Here is a 12,475-nt window from a genome sequence, read left to right on the forward strand (position 1 = left end):
GTCGACATACTGTTCTATATATATAGAGACTTAAATAAAACCCTATTCCCTGTATGATTAGAGACAGAGCCCTAATGTCAATCTTAGTCGGCCCATAGAGCAACCTAAGTTAATCCATGCCGGCTACACATACTGACTTCCTAGAGAACCCTAGTTAAGTAACGTAATTTAAAGACTCCTTTAACACTTATTTTACCTTAGAATTAATAATTACTAAATTAATACAATTAAAGAAAATACAAAAGACAATTAAATAAAACCATTCAATTACTGAAAACAAGAAATCAATTAATGCAATTTAAGCACATAAATAAACAATTAAACCAAATAAATGTAATTTAAGCACATAACTAAACAATTAAATCAAATAACTAATTAAAATAATTAAACAATTAACAAATAAGCCAAATAGTCACACAAAATACAATAAAACAATAACTTAAAATGCCAACACTATCCTTTTAAAATTAGGGGTATTACAAGGTTCGATCGATCGAATTCAGATGAGATCGATCGAACTATGGCCAGATCCATCGAAGTAAGGCCAGATCGATCAATCCTTGGCAGCGCCTTTTTGGAAAGAGACAAATCTAAGATATTTTTGGGATATTTTGGGAAAAAGACAAAAGTGGTAGGTGGGGATAAGATCAAGGAAGTTCGATCAATCTAAATGAAAGTTGGATCGATCGAAGATGGAAATTCTTGAGGATAAGGACAAGGGGTTTGATCCATCTTGGTGAGGTGAGATCGATCACTGTGAGATCGATCGAAGATAGATGAGATCGATCGAAGATTGTTGTTTTCCACCACTTTGCTTCTTTCTTCCATCCAGCTTGAGATTGCTTATTTTATACTCTAATTTGGCTTAATTGACTTATTTTGGGGATAAGTACCTGAAAAGGGTAATAACATGAAATTAATCTAAAACGGAAAAATAAGATAAATAAAGGTCCTAGAATACTCAAACTTAAGGGGTTTAAATTCGCACTTTTCAGCACTCATCAATTCGTTGTTTGACAGGATGATGGTTGAGATCCGAGATCTCAAACTATAGATGATTCAACTAAGAGGATAGCCATCAGGGGTTCCGGATGAAGATGTCAACAAGCCTGCACCTCCAGATCCATCTCTGAGAGCTGAAGATGCAGAAGATGATGAGGAAGGGACAAATATTCAGATAAGGATGATGAGGATGAGGATGAAGAGGAGAGTGGTAGAGACTAAAGATGATGTTTATTTTCTCTGAGTGGTTGACGAGACAATGATGCTGTTTTTCATGATATTTTTTTTCATGCATCATAATATCATGTTTTGTTTGAATGTTGATCACATTGTCAATATTTTTTGGATATTCTTAGAATATGCTTTACATGACTTCTTTGGGTTGAATTTATCTGTTCTCTTATTTATCTGCTCATGTTTTGATAGTTACAAAAAAGGAGGAGATCACAGATAGAAATTAAAGGGGAGAAACAGACAGATGATATTTTTCTTTTTTGGATATATTCTGAATATATACTTAAAGGAGAGTTTTATAAATTTTTATTTATTAAACTTCACTGGTAGTTGTTGCTTGATAGTCTGCAGAAAATCAGGTCAAGCCGTGTATCCAAGAAGAAAAGAGAAAAGTGATCATATTTTGTGTTTTTGCCTTTAAACAAATAATGTACTTTACTTTTCTGCTTTGGGTAGATTGCGAAAATTATTTTTAGGGTTTTGTCACAAAATTGCTAAAGGGGGAGATTGTGAGATATTATTTTATATTTGGCAATTATTGTAGACAAAACAAGTCAAAGTCAAGTTGTAATTCAAATTACTTGTTCTGCAAGTTATCAAGTTCGACAGCAACTACAGAACTGGGAAGTTGTTCAAAGTTACCATAATTGAAGTTGAAGAAAAAGGTAAGAACAACACTTTAGAAAGGATTCTAAACAGGGTTGGACACATTCTACAATTTTCATTTTGTTCAGAACTTACCGTAAAATGAATTTAGGCTGAAGGAACCAAAGTTTCAAATCTACCAAACTTGAACCAGTTCAGCCCCTCTGAACCAGTTCAAGATGTAAAGTTTGGCTTCGAAAAGTTACTGCCAAACTTGAACCAGTTCAGCCCCTCTGAACTGGTTCAAGGTGTCCTGATAGGTTTACAACTTTCAGCTTCCTTTCCTGATTTGTTTCCCAGTTGCTCTAGAATTGTACCAAATCCTATGCACAAATTTTTTCATATTTTCAAAGGGATTAGGTCATTCTATACTCTATATAAACCATGTCATATACATTGGTTTATTACGGCTTTTGCATTATTAGTTTATTATTCTCAAATAGCCTTAGGAAGATTTTTGTCTCATAAATTCTTAGAGAATTTTCTGTTTATCTTTCTAGAACATATACACATAAACCCTTAAGTTTAGATTTGTGTCGTTCAAATCCTGATCGTGATTGTTCAAATCCTGATCGTGATTGTTCAAATCCTGATCATGATTATACAGTTACATCTACATCGATCAGACAAAAGCAGATCTACTTCTACATCGAATTCAGACGATTGAAGAATAAAAGTAAAAGCAATCACACTTTAAAAAGGTTAGAGCATTCGAGGAGTGTTGTCTGATCTACCTGCTACTCTTCTACAAAGATCAAGCATAAGCCTGATGTTAAGTTGTTGCTGCACGGGGAGTCGTAAAGCCAGAGGATTGTTAGCAGTTGGTGTTTGGTAGAACGATAAGATGTGAAACAGAGTCAAATGCCAGTGTACTGTGTTTCAAGCATAGTGTATCTGTTTACTTTGGACTGCATAGTCCACGAGGTTTTTTCCACACAAACAGTTGACGTATTTTATCAACTGGAGTTTCTTCACTAAAATCCTGATTTCATCTCTAACTTTACTTCACTTTATTTTAGATAGCATGATATTAAGTTATTAATTGCTAAAATAAAGTAAGTTAGAAAAACACAATATCTGTTTTTAAATTAAACAAAACATTCTAAGTATTTTCTGTTGCGTACAAATCACATGAGTACCAACTAAGAATGTAAATATATATATATATATATATATATATATATATATATATATATTGTGCTCTCATAAATGCCCTTGAAAGGTTATAGTTACCAACTGAGCTAGTAGTTTCGAATAAGTTTTATAACTAGTTTTGGGATTTTTTTTATTATTTTTAGGTTTCTTATTACGACCATGGTCTTGGGGGGTACAATCGAAGCTCTCTGAGAATTTCAGTTGGGTTCATAATACCACTAAAATTGACAAAATTTTGTACAATAAGAAGATCCACGTTTTCAATAGGTTTTCAAAAGTTTTTAGGGAGATCTTCTCCTCTCCATATTACTTTCCACATTTCTTTAAAATAGTTAGAATTTGCTTTTAAATGTAATTACAATTTTGATATAATTTCTCATAACTGTGAAACATTAGAGTTTTTGAGATTTTCAAAATGGTAATCTTTTCTGTACATTTTCAAAAAAATTTAAATCCCAATTAATTTAAAAAAACATACTTTTATGACCTTCACAAAGTCCTTGAATTGTATGCTAAGTTTTTTTTTTTTTTTTTTAGCAGTCCGACTTGGTTTCAGAATTGATATGGGGAATTCTTAACTGATTTTGGGCTGGGATGGAAGCATATAATGAATACCCGCCCTACCCGCCCAAGTACAAGGCCAGATGGTGAAAGGTGATCACCCTACCATACAAGTAGATATTGAATGCGCCAGTCACCCATGTCATTAGTGTATTCACTCAATGGCAATGCATTATTTTTAAAAAAAATTAGCCCACCTAAAGCACTGATAATGAAATAGTACATTATACTTCATGTGTACACTTGTGATATGACACGCACCCAACATCTACTCCCACCATACCCCTCTCTTTGCATCTCTCTTGATATCTATCTTCCAAAATCTCTCTCTCTCTCTCTCTCTGAAGTGGATACTGAAAAGAAAAGAAAAATGTGAATATTCTTTGCATTTTATTTTTTAAAATTTTTTAAGACTTTCAGATAGACTTGATTTTTCATATATAAACTTGAGAGTTTCTGTTTGATTTCTTGTTTTGCGACTCATGAACTGATTAGCTGCAAATCTAGTGTTTGGTAAGAGATTTCACCGCAGGAGCGAAAAAAAAATTAACCGAAGAAGAATCTGATTGGTTTGGTAAGAGACGAGGAGGAGCGAAAAAAAACAAAAAAAACCAAATTAAAATTAAACTCATTCTCTTCCACCCATTTTTCTGCGCTTCGTACCAAATGAAACCACTCGAGCAAAAAATTAGTTACTTTTCAGAAATTTTCATTTCCATTCATGTATAAACAAGTTGACATACCCAACTACTGACTAACATGGTCATTTTAGCTGATTTAGTAGATATTCAGACAAATCAGATATCAAACTGCCCTTGAATGCAATTTTTAAAGGCCACTGAAAATAGAAGTTTAAAGACCAAGAAAAATGTACTTCTAAAGCACACTTTACATTACTTGGTTTAACCAACCAAAATTTAGACATTTTCATCTCAATCTACAATGGTCCGTACAAAAATTCAGCTTAATTTTGTATGATAAAGAATCCATCCACACAACATACAGAGATCAATGGAAATTTTGGTAATACTGCTTTAGAAGAATCACAAGTAGAGGCCGTATTTGAAACGCTCAGGTCACATTATTTTACAACTTCGTGCTAAAATGGCACCATAAAATTCAACAGATGTCCAGCGTAGCGATTTTAGAGTGAACCCGAAATACATACAATTTTTCAAATTGATACGTGGAGCTTATAAAAGAAAATTTTAAAAGAAAAATAATAATAATAATGAAAAAGGAACTGATACCAGGCTGAAATAGAGCACTCAAGGCACAGACTACACAGAAGTAGGTACACAAAGTAACATGCTTTTCAATCAGAATCATGATACATCTGTAAGGTTCTCCCCATGCTCAATTGGAACATGGTTCAGTAGACTATGCCGCATCAAGTAATCTCCTGTAAACAACAAAATAACGAGAAATATACATGTAAGCATATCTGTCATATTTATGCATGATTTATATTGAAATAAAAAGCAAAAGAGGAGGGCAAAAAAAAAAAAAAAAACCCACTTCATTCAAATCAGTAATCCAACCAACACCAACACCACCGCCAAATGTTTATGAATACTAACAAGAGGAGAAATAATACTTGCTTGACCAGAGATCCAAGATGTTGCTGGAGGCCTGACAAATTCAATTGACATTTGATTACTCCAGTGTTGAAGATGACAGTTCTAGTATAATTCGCATATTCCTAACTGTACTTCAACTAGAAGCAAACACCATGATAACAAATTTTATCAAACTTTCAATCATATTATTTTCTTAATGCCAGGTCCGAAAACAAAAACATAATGAGCAAGGGAAACAAGTGATGCAATGGTCAAACTGACGCATGCTCTTCAGTCATAATATCCATATGAAACCACAAAACCACATATGCCTATCACAACCAGGTATATATAAACTCTCTCTCTCAAATGTTTACCACATATTTTAATAAAAACAGCAGCAGATAATGCACACAGGATTTCATGGTAGACGTAATATTACTACAGGGAGTGTTAATATATGACCTAGGAAGTTAACATCACAAAACAGAGCGATTAAAATGTTTTTTGATAACCTAATTCAGCACTTAATTCTGAATGGATTAAGTGCTTATCTGATTAACTTAGTTTCATAATGCATTTTAAATCACTTAAAGACGGTGACTTCACTTTTCACTGAATGTTGAACACTTCAATTCCCAAAATATATATATATATAGCAAAAAAATAAATAAATAAAAAATAAAAAATCTGAGTTTATAATTACATCTTAAAACTTCAGCACTTAAATTTCCAGTACTTTAACTTTTAATTTATCAAACACCACCTCAGAAGAGCATGAATTGTATATATATATATCTTTACTAACTAATATTCAGTGAAAGGTAACAACAGAACTTCATTAAATTAAATAATGTACATTTTGGAAACTTTAAAGCAGTGAAATGTAAAAGAATTAAAAGATCAATCCAAATTTTTCATGCATCATGTATACAAAATTTATTTAAGCTTTTAACTTAAAAGATTGAATCACAAACAAATAATAGTCCCAATTCTGAAGCAAAAAAAAGGTAATTTTTGAAGAGAAAAATATATAATTTTCTTCAAAGTTTCATCGCATTGAATATAATCTATCCAAACATCCATGCATCAGATGGCCACTCTAGGCATCAATATGTAGGATTGGCAAGTCAAACTTCGCAACAGGTCAAAGGCCAAAGGATACAAAGAATATAAAGTAACAACTTTTCAAATTTCATTTTAAATTACAGACTTTCTCCTCTAGTTGTGATAAAAACACAAAAAATAGCGGCAGCTAGATTATTATAAAGCAAACTTTCTTCACTTATGTCAATATTGTAGAAAATGTAAACATCCTACGCCACTGAAAGGGGCTTGCACTTCATATTTTACCTATTCCACTTTTGAGTATGGATATAAATCAGAGAGATTTAAGGTTACAAGTCTCCAGCACTGTAACTCTTAAGGTCCAAGAAACGAAGACAAGGAATGTAGATATGACATGGCAGGGTGCCAAGGACTCATCAAAACATCATTCTCAACACAAAAGGAAATAGATATGGCGGCGACACAACTCAAAATAAATATATATATTTGATCATAAAATATAACTAAAGAAAAAGAAACATATGAACATGGGTATATTGCACCACTTGGCTAGCCAAACAAAAAAAGGTGCTATATGAACAAGTGTATCGAGTCACACCCAAACCAGAAAATTCTACAACAAACATAATATCTTCTTCAAAGAACAAACCACTTGGCTGCCTTTCAAAAATTCGACCCTCTCACATCTCATCCCCAGGCAAAGTCCTCTTCTCCCAACACTTCCTCTCTCCATTCGCAGTCTCTCTCCCCCAAATACTTTCAACGAGGATATATACTTTAACATGTATAGAATAGAGCAAGGTTGGGATATATTTGTGATGGTGTGCTGCAGGGGTGGTGGCGATTGTGGCTGATAGAGGCGATGACAAAGGCAGATGCTGTTGGGTAAGAAAGACAATTGGTTCAAATTAGGGAGTTTGGTTAGGATTAACTTGAATCAGGTTCAGAGTCCAGGCTTATCTCTTTAAATGTTGTCCGATTTAGGGAGGAAGTTTACTTCTCATTCTAGAGTTTTGTTATTTTCAAGCTCTTGTTTCTTCCATTTTAAATTACACAACCTTGTCTCTAGTGTCTTCTGCATCACATGTAAAATCTTTAGAAGAAAATAATAAACAAAAGACAAGAACATTTCACACGTGTCTAACACATGACAGGCATAGATACTACACCCTTATAGACGTGCCTGTGCTTCCTAGCTTAAGATTGTACGACTCTTGAGTCTTGACTCCAAAATGATAGCAAATTTATGGGGTAAAAAAGGTAATCAAGGCTCAAACTGTTTTAAAATGAACTTTTCTGCACCGAAAAAGAAAGTTGCATTTGAATCCGGGCACAGTCAATGAATTTTAACTCATTTTTCTGGTTTTCTAGATAAACAAATTAACCTATCGATTGATATACCACAAAATACTTCTATTATGTGCATAAACATGTATACATGCATATATGCATACAGTATAATGTCAAAATATATGTAATTATATTCAAGTAGAAGCATTCAGATATATGCTCATACATGAGTACCCTATACAATATGTACACATACCTACATAATTACATATGTATATATGTCTGTACATGTCTGTGTGTTGTGCAAATAATTAATCCCGTCTTACAAAGTTTGTTGAAGAAGTATAATAGTCATTCTGGTTTTAAACAAAGTAGTAATTAAGCTTTGAATTACTAAGTGATTATTTAGGAAAGTGAAAAGGTGGTGTTACAGCTGAATGGAGTTTCTAAAGTATGTCTAAGAAAGATTATACATTATTGATTGTATTATAAAAGAACAGCCCCTTCAATCTGCCGCAAGAAGTCTATCAATATGATTTCTATATGTTATCATTTTAATAACAATTTCTCAAATTCTCCCAAATTCTCCTTTAGAATCTAGGCTTCAATGCAGATTGAATTAATCCTAGTCTTCCTCAACAGTTGTAAGTGGGCTGCGTTCATTTTCCGTTTGGCGCAGTGTGCATATAACCCTAAATGCACTCAGCTCAGCAGTGTATACCCTTTACCCAAGCCAATCTAACCAAGTCATAACCCTATACTCATTGCTTCAAGATAGACTAGGTTGCAGATCAAAGGGGATCTGTTTCACATGGGAGCACGAGCTGCAGAATTCAAAATCCCAGGAAATCTTCTAAAAGGATCAAAGAGGAGAAAAAGGAGAAATGAGTTTCGTGTTAAATGACCACAAAGGCATCAATCACAAGTTTTTTTAATTAAAAAATAAACCAAAAAAAAAAAAAAAAGGAAACTTCCTCCAGCCAAAAGTAGGTAAATAATTAACCAGCGGCCCAGCCCCTGAAAGCAGTTTAAAGGTAGGTTTAAAAAGATCCATATTTATGAACATGTGCAATATACACAAATATAACCAGATGTGGGATGCATCAAGGAAATTTGAGCAAATAGATATGCACATATACAACAGGAAGCTCATACCATGGCTACTAGTAGGTACATTTCAATTCTCTCCAAAATTTTCTTTAATCTTCTGACATAAAATTTGTGGTAGAAGAGATTACAAAATTAGGTTATTTGACCCTCCAATTGCGCATACCAAAGGCAAGATGCAAAAAGAGGTGGGTTGGTGTCAGGTAGACGGTCGACCGAAAAACTTTATCAAATCCCCTTTGAAGTTTTCGATACATAGGATTAATTGTACAAAAAGATAAGAGAGATTGATGATAGGGAGAAATTAGGTGTGATGCCTATTAGTGGGAAAATAAGAAAGAGTAAACTTAGGTGGTATGGGCATATTCTATAGATGCACCCGTGAGGAGAGAGATTGATTTGCATAGAGGGTAAGAGAAAAAGAGGTCTACCAAAACTAACATGGAATGAAGTGATAAGAAATGGTTTTAAAAAATCAAGTCTAGTAGCAGATATGGCTTATGATAGAAAAGAGTGAATAATGAGAATCCATGTGGCCAACCCCCTTTGTACGCGATAAAGGCAAGGATGATGATGATAACGACGACGACATAATATTTTTACTTCCTCATTCGATGTTATACAAAATCATAATCCAGATTTAATCTCCATTTGATGACTCAGTTTAGTACTTAATTCTCAAAACACAAGTAATTTAAAGTGTTTGATAACACGGTGTGGCTCCTATTTTTGCAACATAAATTGGGGTAAATTTTCAAGTGAGGTGGGCTTCACTTGTCACTGAACACTTAAAATTTGTAGTAGTATTAAAGAAATTCTCAATTTATGTTAGTAATTAAAATTTTCAGCAGTTAATTTTCAGTTTTATCAAACAGCACCTTATAGAATTTTCCATAATGCAGATCTTAATTTGTAATGGTGTATTGCATTATTTTACACAAGCACACGCCATAAACAATGAACTGTTCAGATCATTGTATTCTCATAAAACACAAAAAGATGAATTACATGCAACCCAACGTGAATTGGGAATGCAACTTAGTAAAAACTGATAGAAATAATGGAAATATTGAAGTGTCAAAAATATGGCATAGAATATGGTGTACCAATCCACACAAAATAAAACACATCTCAAGAGCCAAGAATATACATGCTTACACTTATTTAATCACTCATTTTGGTGCTGATGATGCATGGTGTTCCACAAACTTCCATGGAGGTCTCACAGCATTGGACAAAGGAATTCCAAATTCTAGCATGCTCCTAAGCCATTTGACCCTGTTTGCAAGTTCCTCCAAATCCATAATTGCAGCTTCTAAAGTGTCAGAGCACATAGAATTTAAGGAAATGCTTCCACCAGTTCTCATCTTCTTTGACGACTCCTCGCGATAATACAGGCCTTCCCCAGCATGCCCTTCAGTTTCCAAATTTGTTTCTGGCATGTGCATCGCCTCCTTGGAAACAGTGATGCTCAATGGTTGTTTCAGCACACCCCTCGGTACAGACAGCTTTGCTTCATCCAGAGCAGGTAATGATTTCTCTGAATATGATTAAAAATGGAATCATTAAATCACAATCCAGCCTATATAATACTGCATCTGATGCTGTAATATATGTATATATATCTGGTAAGTACCCCCTAAAAAATAAAAAACGCACACACACACACAAAGGGAACTTGAACTCTCAACCTTTCATTTGAAAAGAGATGCTCGACTGTGTATATACATTAAACTCTCAAAGCAAAATAAACTGTAGACGTATGTATTTTTTATTACATTTCTACGTTTAGTTATAGAATAGGATACACTAAGCACCAATGACAAAATGCACAGAAATAAGCAGATGAAGCATCCAATCAAGATGTTACCAATTTTCCCACCAAAGAAGAGTGATGGCAGACTTCAATGTTGAGTAGTATCCAATCAGTATCTAGATTTTTGTTAGTCAGAGACGTTATAAATGGTATACCTGCCTAAAAATGGTCTCCCAACTAAAGAGACTGTTTACCTCTGCCAAATTCTATACTTGATATATTTCAATCAGTTTCTAGCAAGACTGATCGCTAATTTAACTGAACTGAAGCCAATTCAGAAAAAAGAAACTAAGTTTTCTAAAAAAACTGCGCCATAAATGTTTAGACTGCTTCATATCATACCTTGATTCACCAGCTGAATAAGCCGAGCAAAAGGACGAAAATTTTCACCATCCTGTAATGTGCCATTGAGACAGATATTAAACGATAAAGAGAGAATCAGCACCATTTATGAAAATATTGTGCAACATCAAAAGACGAAAAAGGTTTCTAGCGATGACAAGGCAAAAGAAGCATCCCAATTACATAATAAACAAAGGTAGAAATACAAATAGACAAGGTACAGAAAATTGTAGCAAGTAAAAGTTGCCGTCTTTATCATTAAGCAGCTGCCAAAGGACTCGAGAAAATAGGATTATTATCAATAATAATGAAAGATGAGCAAAAATAACTATTAGGTTTATATAACTTAGAACTGAACGTAAGTCTCGATCCTTCAAATTCAATTCAAAAGATATCATCTTTTTTTTATCAGAAGTTCAAAACCTTCAACAACTAGCAAGTACTTGTTTGGAAATTGCAATTGGAATGCATAATCAGAAAGCCAGTCAAATAACATGAGTGATTAAAGGGTAAGCTGAGTCAAAAATTTACTCCAAGGCAAAGTTCCAGCAATCTAGAGTTCCATTCCAAGACAGCAAACGAGGAAGTTCAGATATTTTAATTAAGTTCTCCCATTCTGATCTCTTGTTATATGGCTATGCATCAACAACCAAGTAAAAAGTCATGCCTATACTAAATGTCGGAGAATAATTATAGGAGTGATTTAAGCCCTTAAATCACTCCTTGACAGAATGTTAATGTTGCTATACATGGGCAACAAGTTGTTGCCATATTTATATTTGACTTTATGTGTAATTCCCTTATTACAAGTCTTCCCCAATTCACCTATAAATAGGTGGTTATTGTAAACAAAAACAAGAGAGAATGTAATGAAAGAGATGTAGCCCTTTGGGCTTTATGTGTTGTGTTATTCATGTTTAATTTCTCTCTTCAACTTTTATATCTTTCAACATGGTATCAGAGCAAGTTTATAATGCCCTACTATATACTCTACTTGTCTCAGATTTTCGGATCAACTCGTCTCATCTCGTCTCGTCTCGGATCTTCAGATCAACTTGTCTCGGATCTCCAGATCAACTAATCTCAGACTCTCAACAAGTTCATATTTAATTTCAAGTTGGACACTTGAGTTAAATCCATATGTACCAACTTGAGGGGGGGTGTTGGAGAATAATTATTGGAGTGATTTAAGCCCTTAAATCACTCCTTGACAGAATGTTAATGTTCCAATACATGGGCAACAAGTTGTTGCCATATTTATATTTTACTTTATGTGTAATTCCTTTATTACAAGTCTTCCCCAATTCACCTATAAATAGGTGGTTATTGCAAACAAAATCAAGAGAGAATGTAATGAAAGAGATGCAGCCCTATGGGCTTTATGTGTTGTGTTATTCATGTTTAATTTCTCTCTTCAACTTTTATGTCTTTCAACACTAAACAAACAATGGATATTGCAGAATGGTTAATTGTCTCCAAATAATTGTCAAGCTCGAAGTGTGAGTATAACCAAAATTTTGCTATCCAAAAGCATTATAACATCCAGTATGTTGTTAAAAATAGTATTACAACTACTGTAAGGAATAAATTATTGTTAAACCATTTTCGGCTATTTGCGTAATCTCTTGGGAGCGCTCCCTCTTGAGCACCTTTAATGAAATCTTACTTGTAAATAAAATAAAAAATCTAATGAAAT

The 12,475-nt window shown here is 33.7% G+C and overlaps 1 protein-coding gene across 7 annotated transcripts in view; it reads right to left on the reverse strand.

Moving 5' to 3' along the window:
- Positions 1 to 4,656: 4,656 nt before the first annotated feature.
- The window catches only part of LOC132297474 (uncharacterized), a 56,520-nt gene continuing 48,701 nt past the window's right edge, over positions 4,657 to 12,475 (reverse strand). For 2 of the 7 annotated variants that reach the window (XR_009479242.1, XR_009479235.1), the window contains 4 exons: positions 10,780 to 10,831; positions 9,780 to 10,161; positions 5,116 to 5,229; positions 4,657 to 4,999 (listed from right to left, as the gene is read on the reverse strand). Coding sequence is in view for 4 of the 7 variants with exons in the window: in XM_059794921.1 (XP_059650904.1) it covers positions 9,794 to 10,161; positions 10,780 to 10,831 (420 nt within the window). In the remaining 3 variants the exon portion in view is untranslated. Of the gene's footprint in view, positions 5,000 to 5,115; positions 5,315 to 9,572; positions 10,162 to 10,779; positions 10,832 to 12,475 lie in introns of those variants that run through there. The other 5 variants (XR_009479237.1, XM_059794921.1, XM_059794922.1 and 2 more) reach the window with 5 other exon arrangements.

Source organism: Cornus florida, unplaced genomic scaffold, assembly GCF_030987335.1.
Source record: "Cornus florida cultivar Cherokee Brave unplaced genomic scaffold, ASM3098733v1 CherokeeBrave_3.0.0_Hap2_Chr01, whole genome shotgun sequence".
Lineage (NCBI taxonomy): Eukaryota > Viridiplantae > Streptophyta > Magnoliopsida > Cornales > Cornaceae > Cornus > Cornus florida.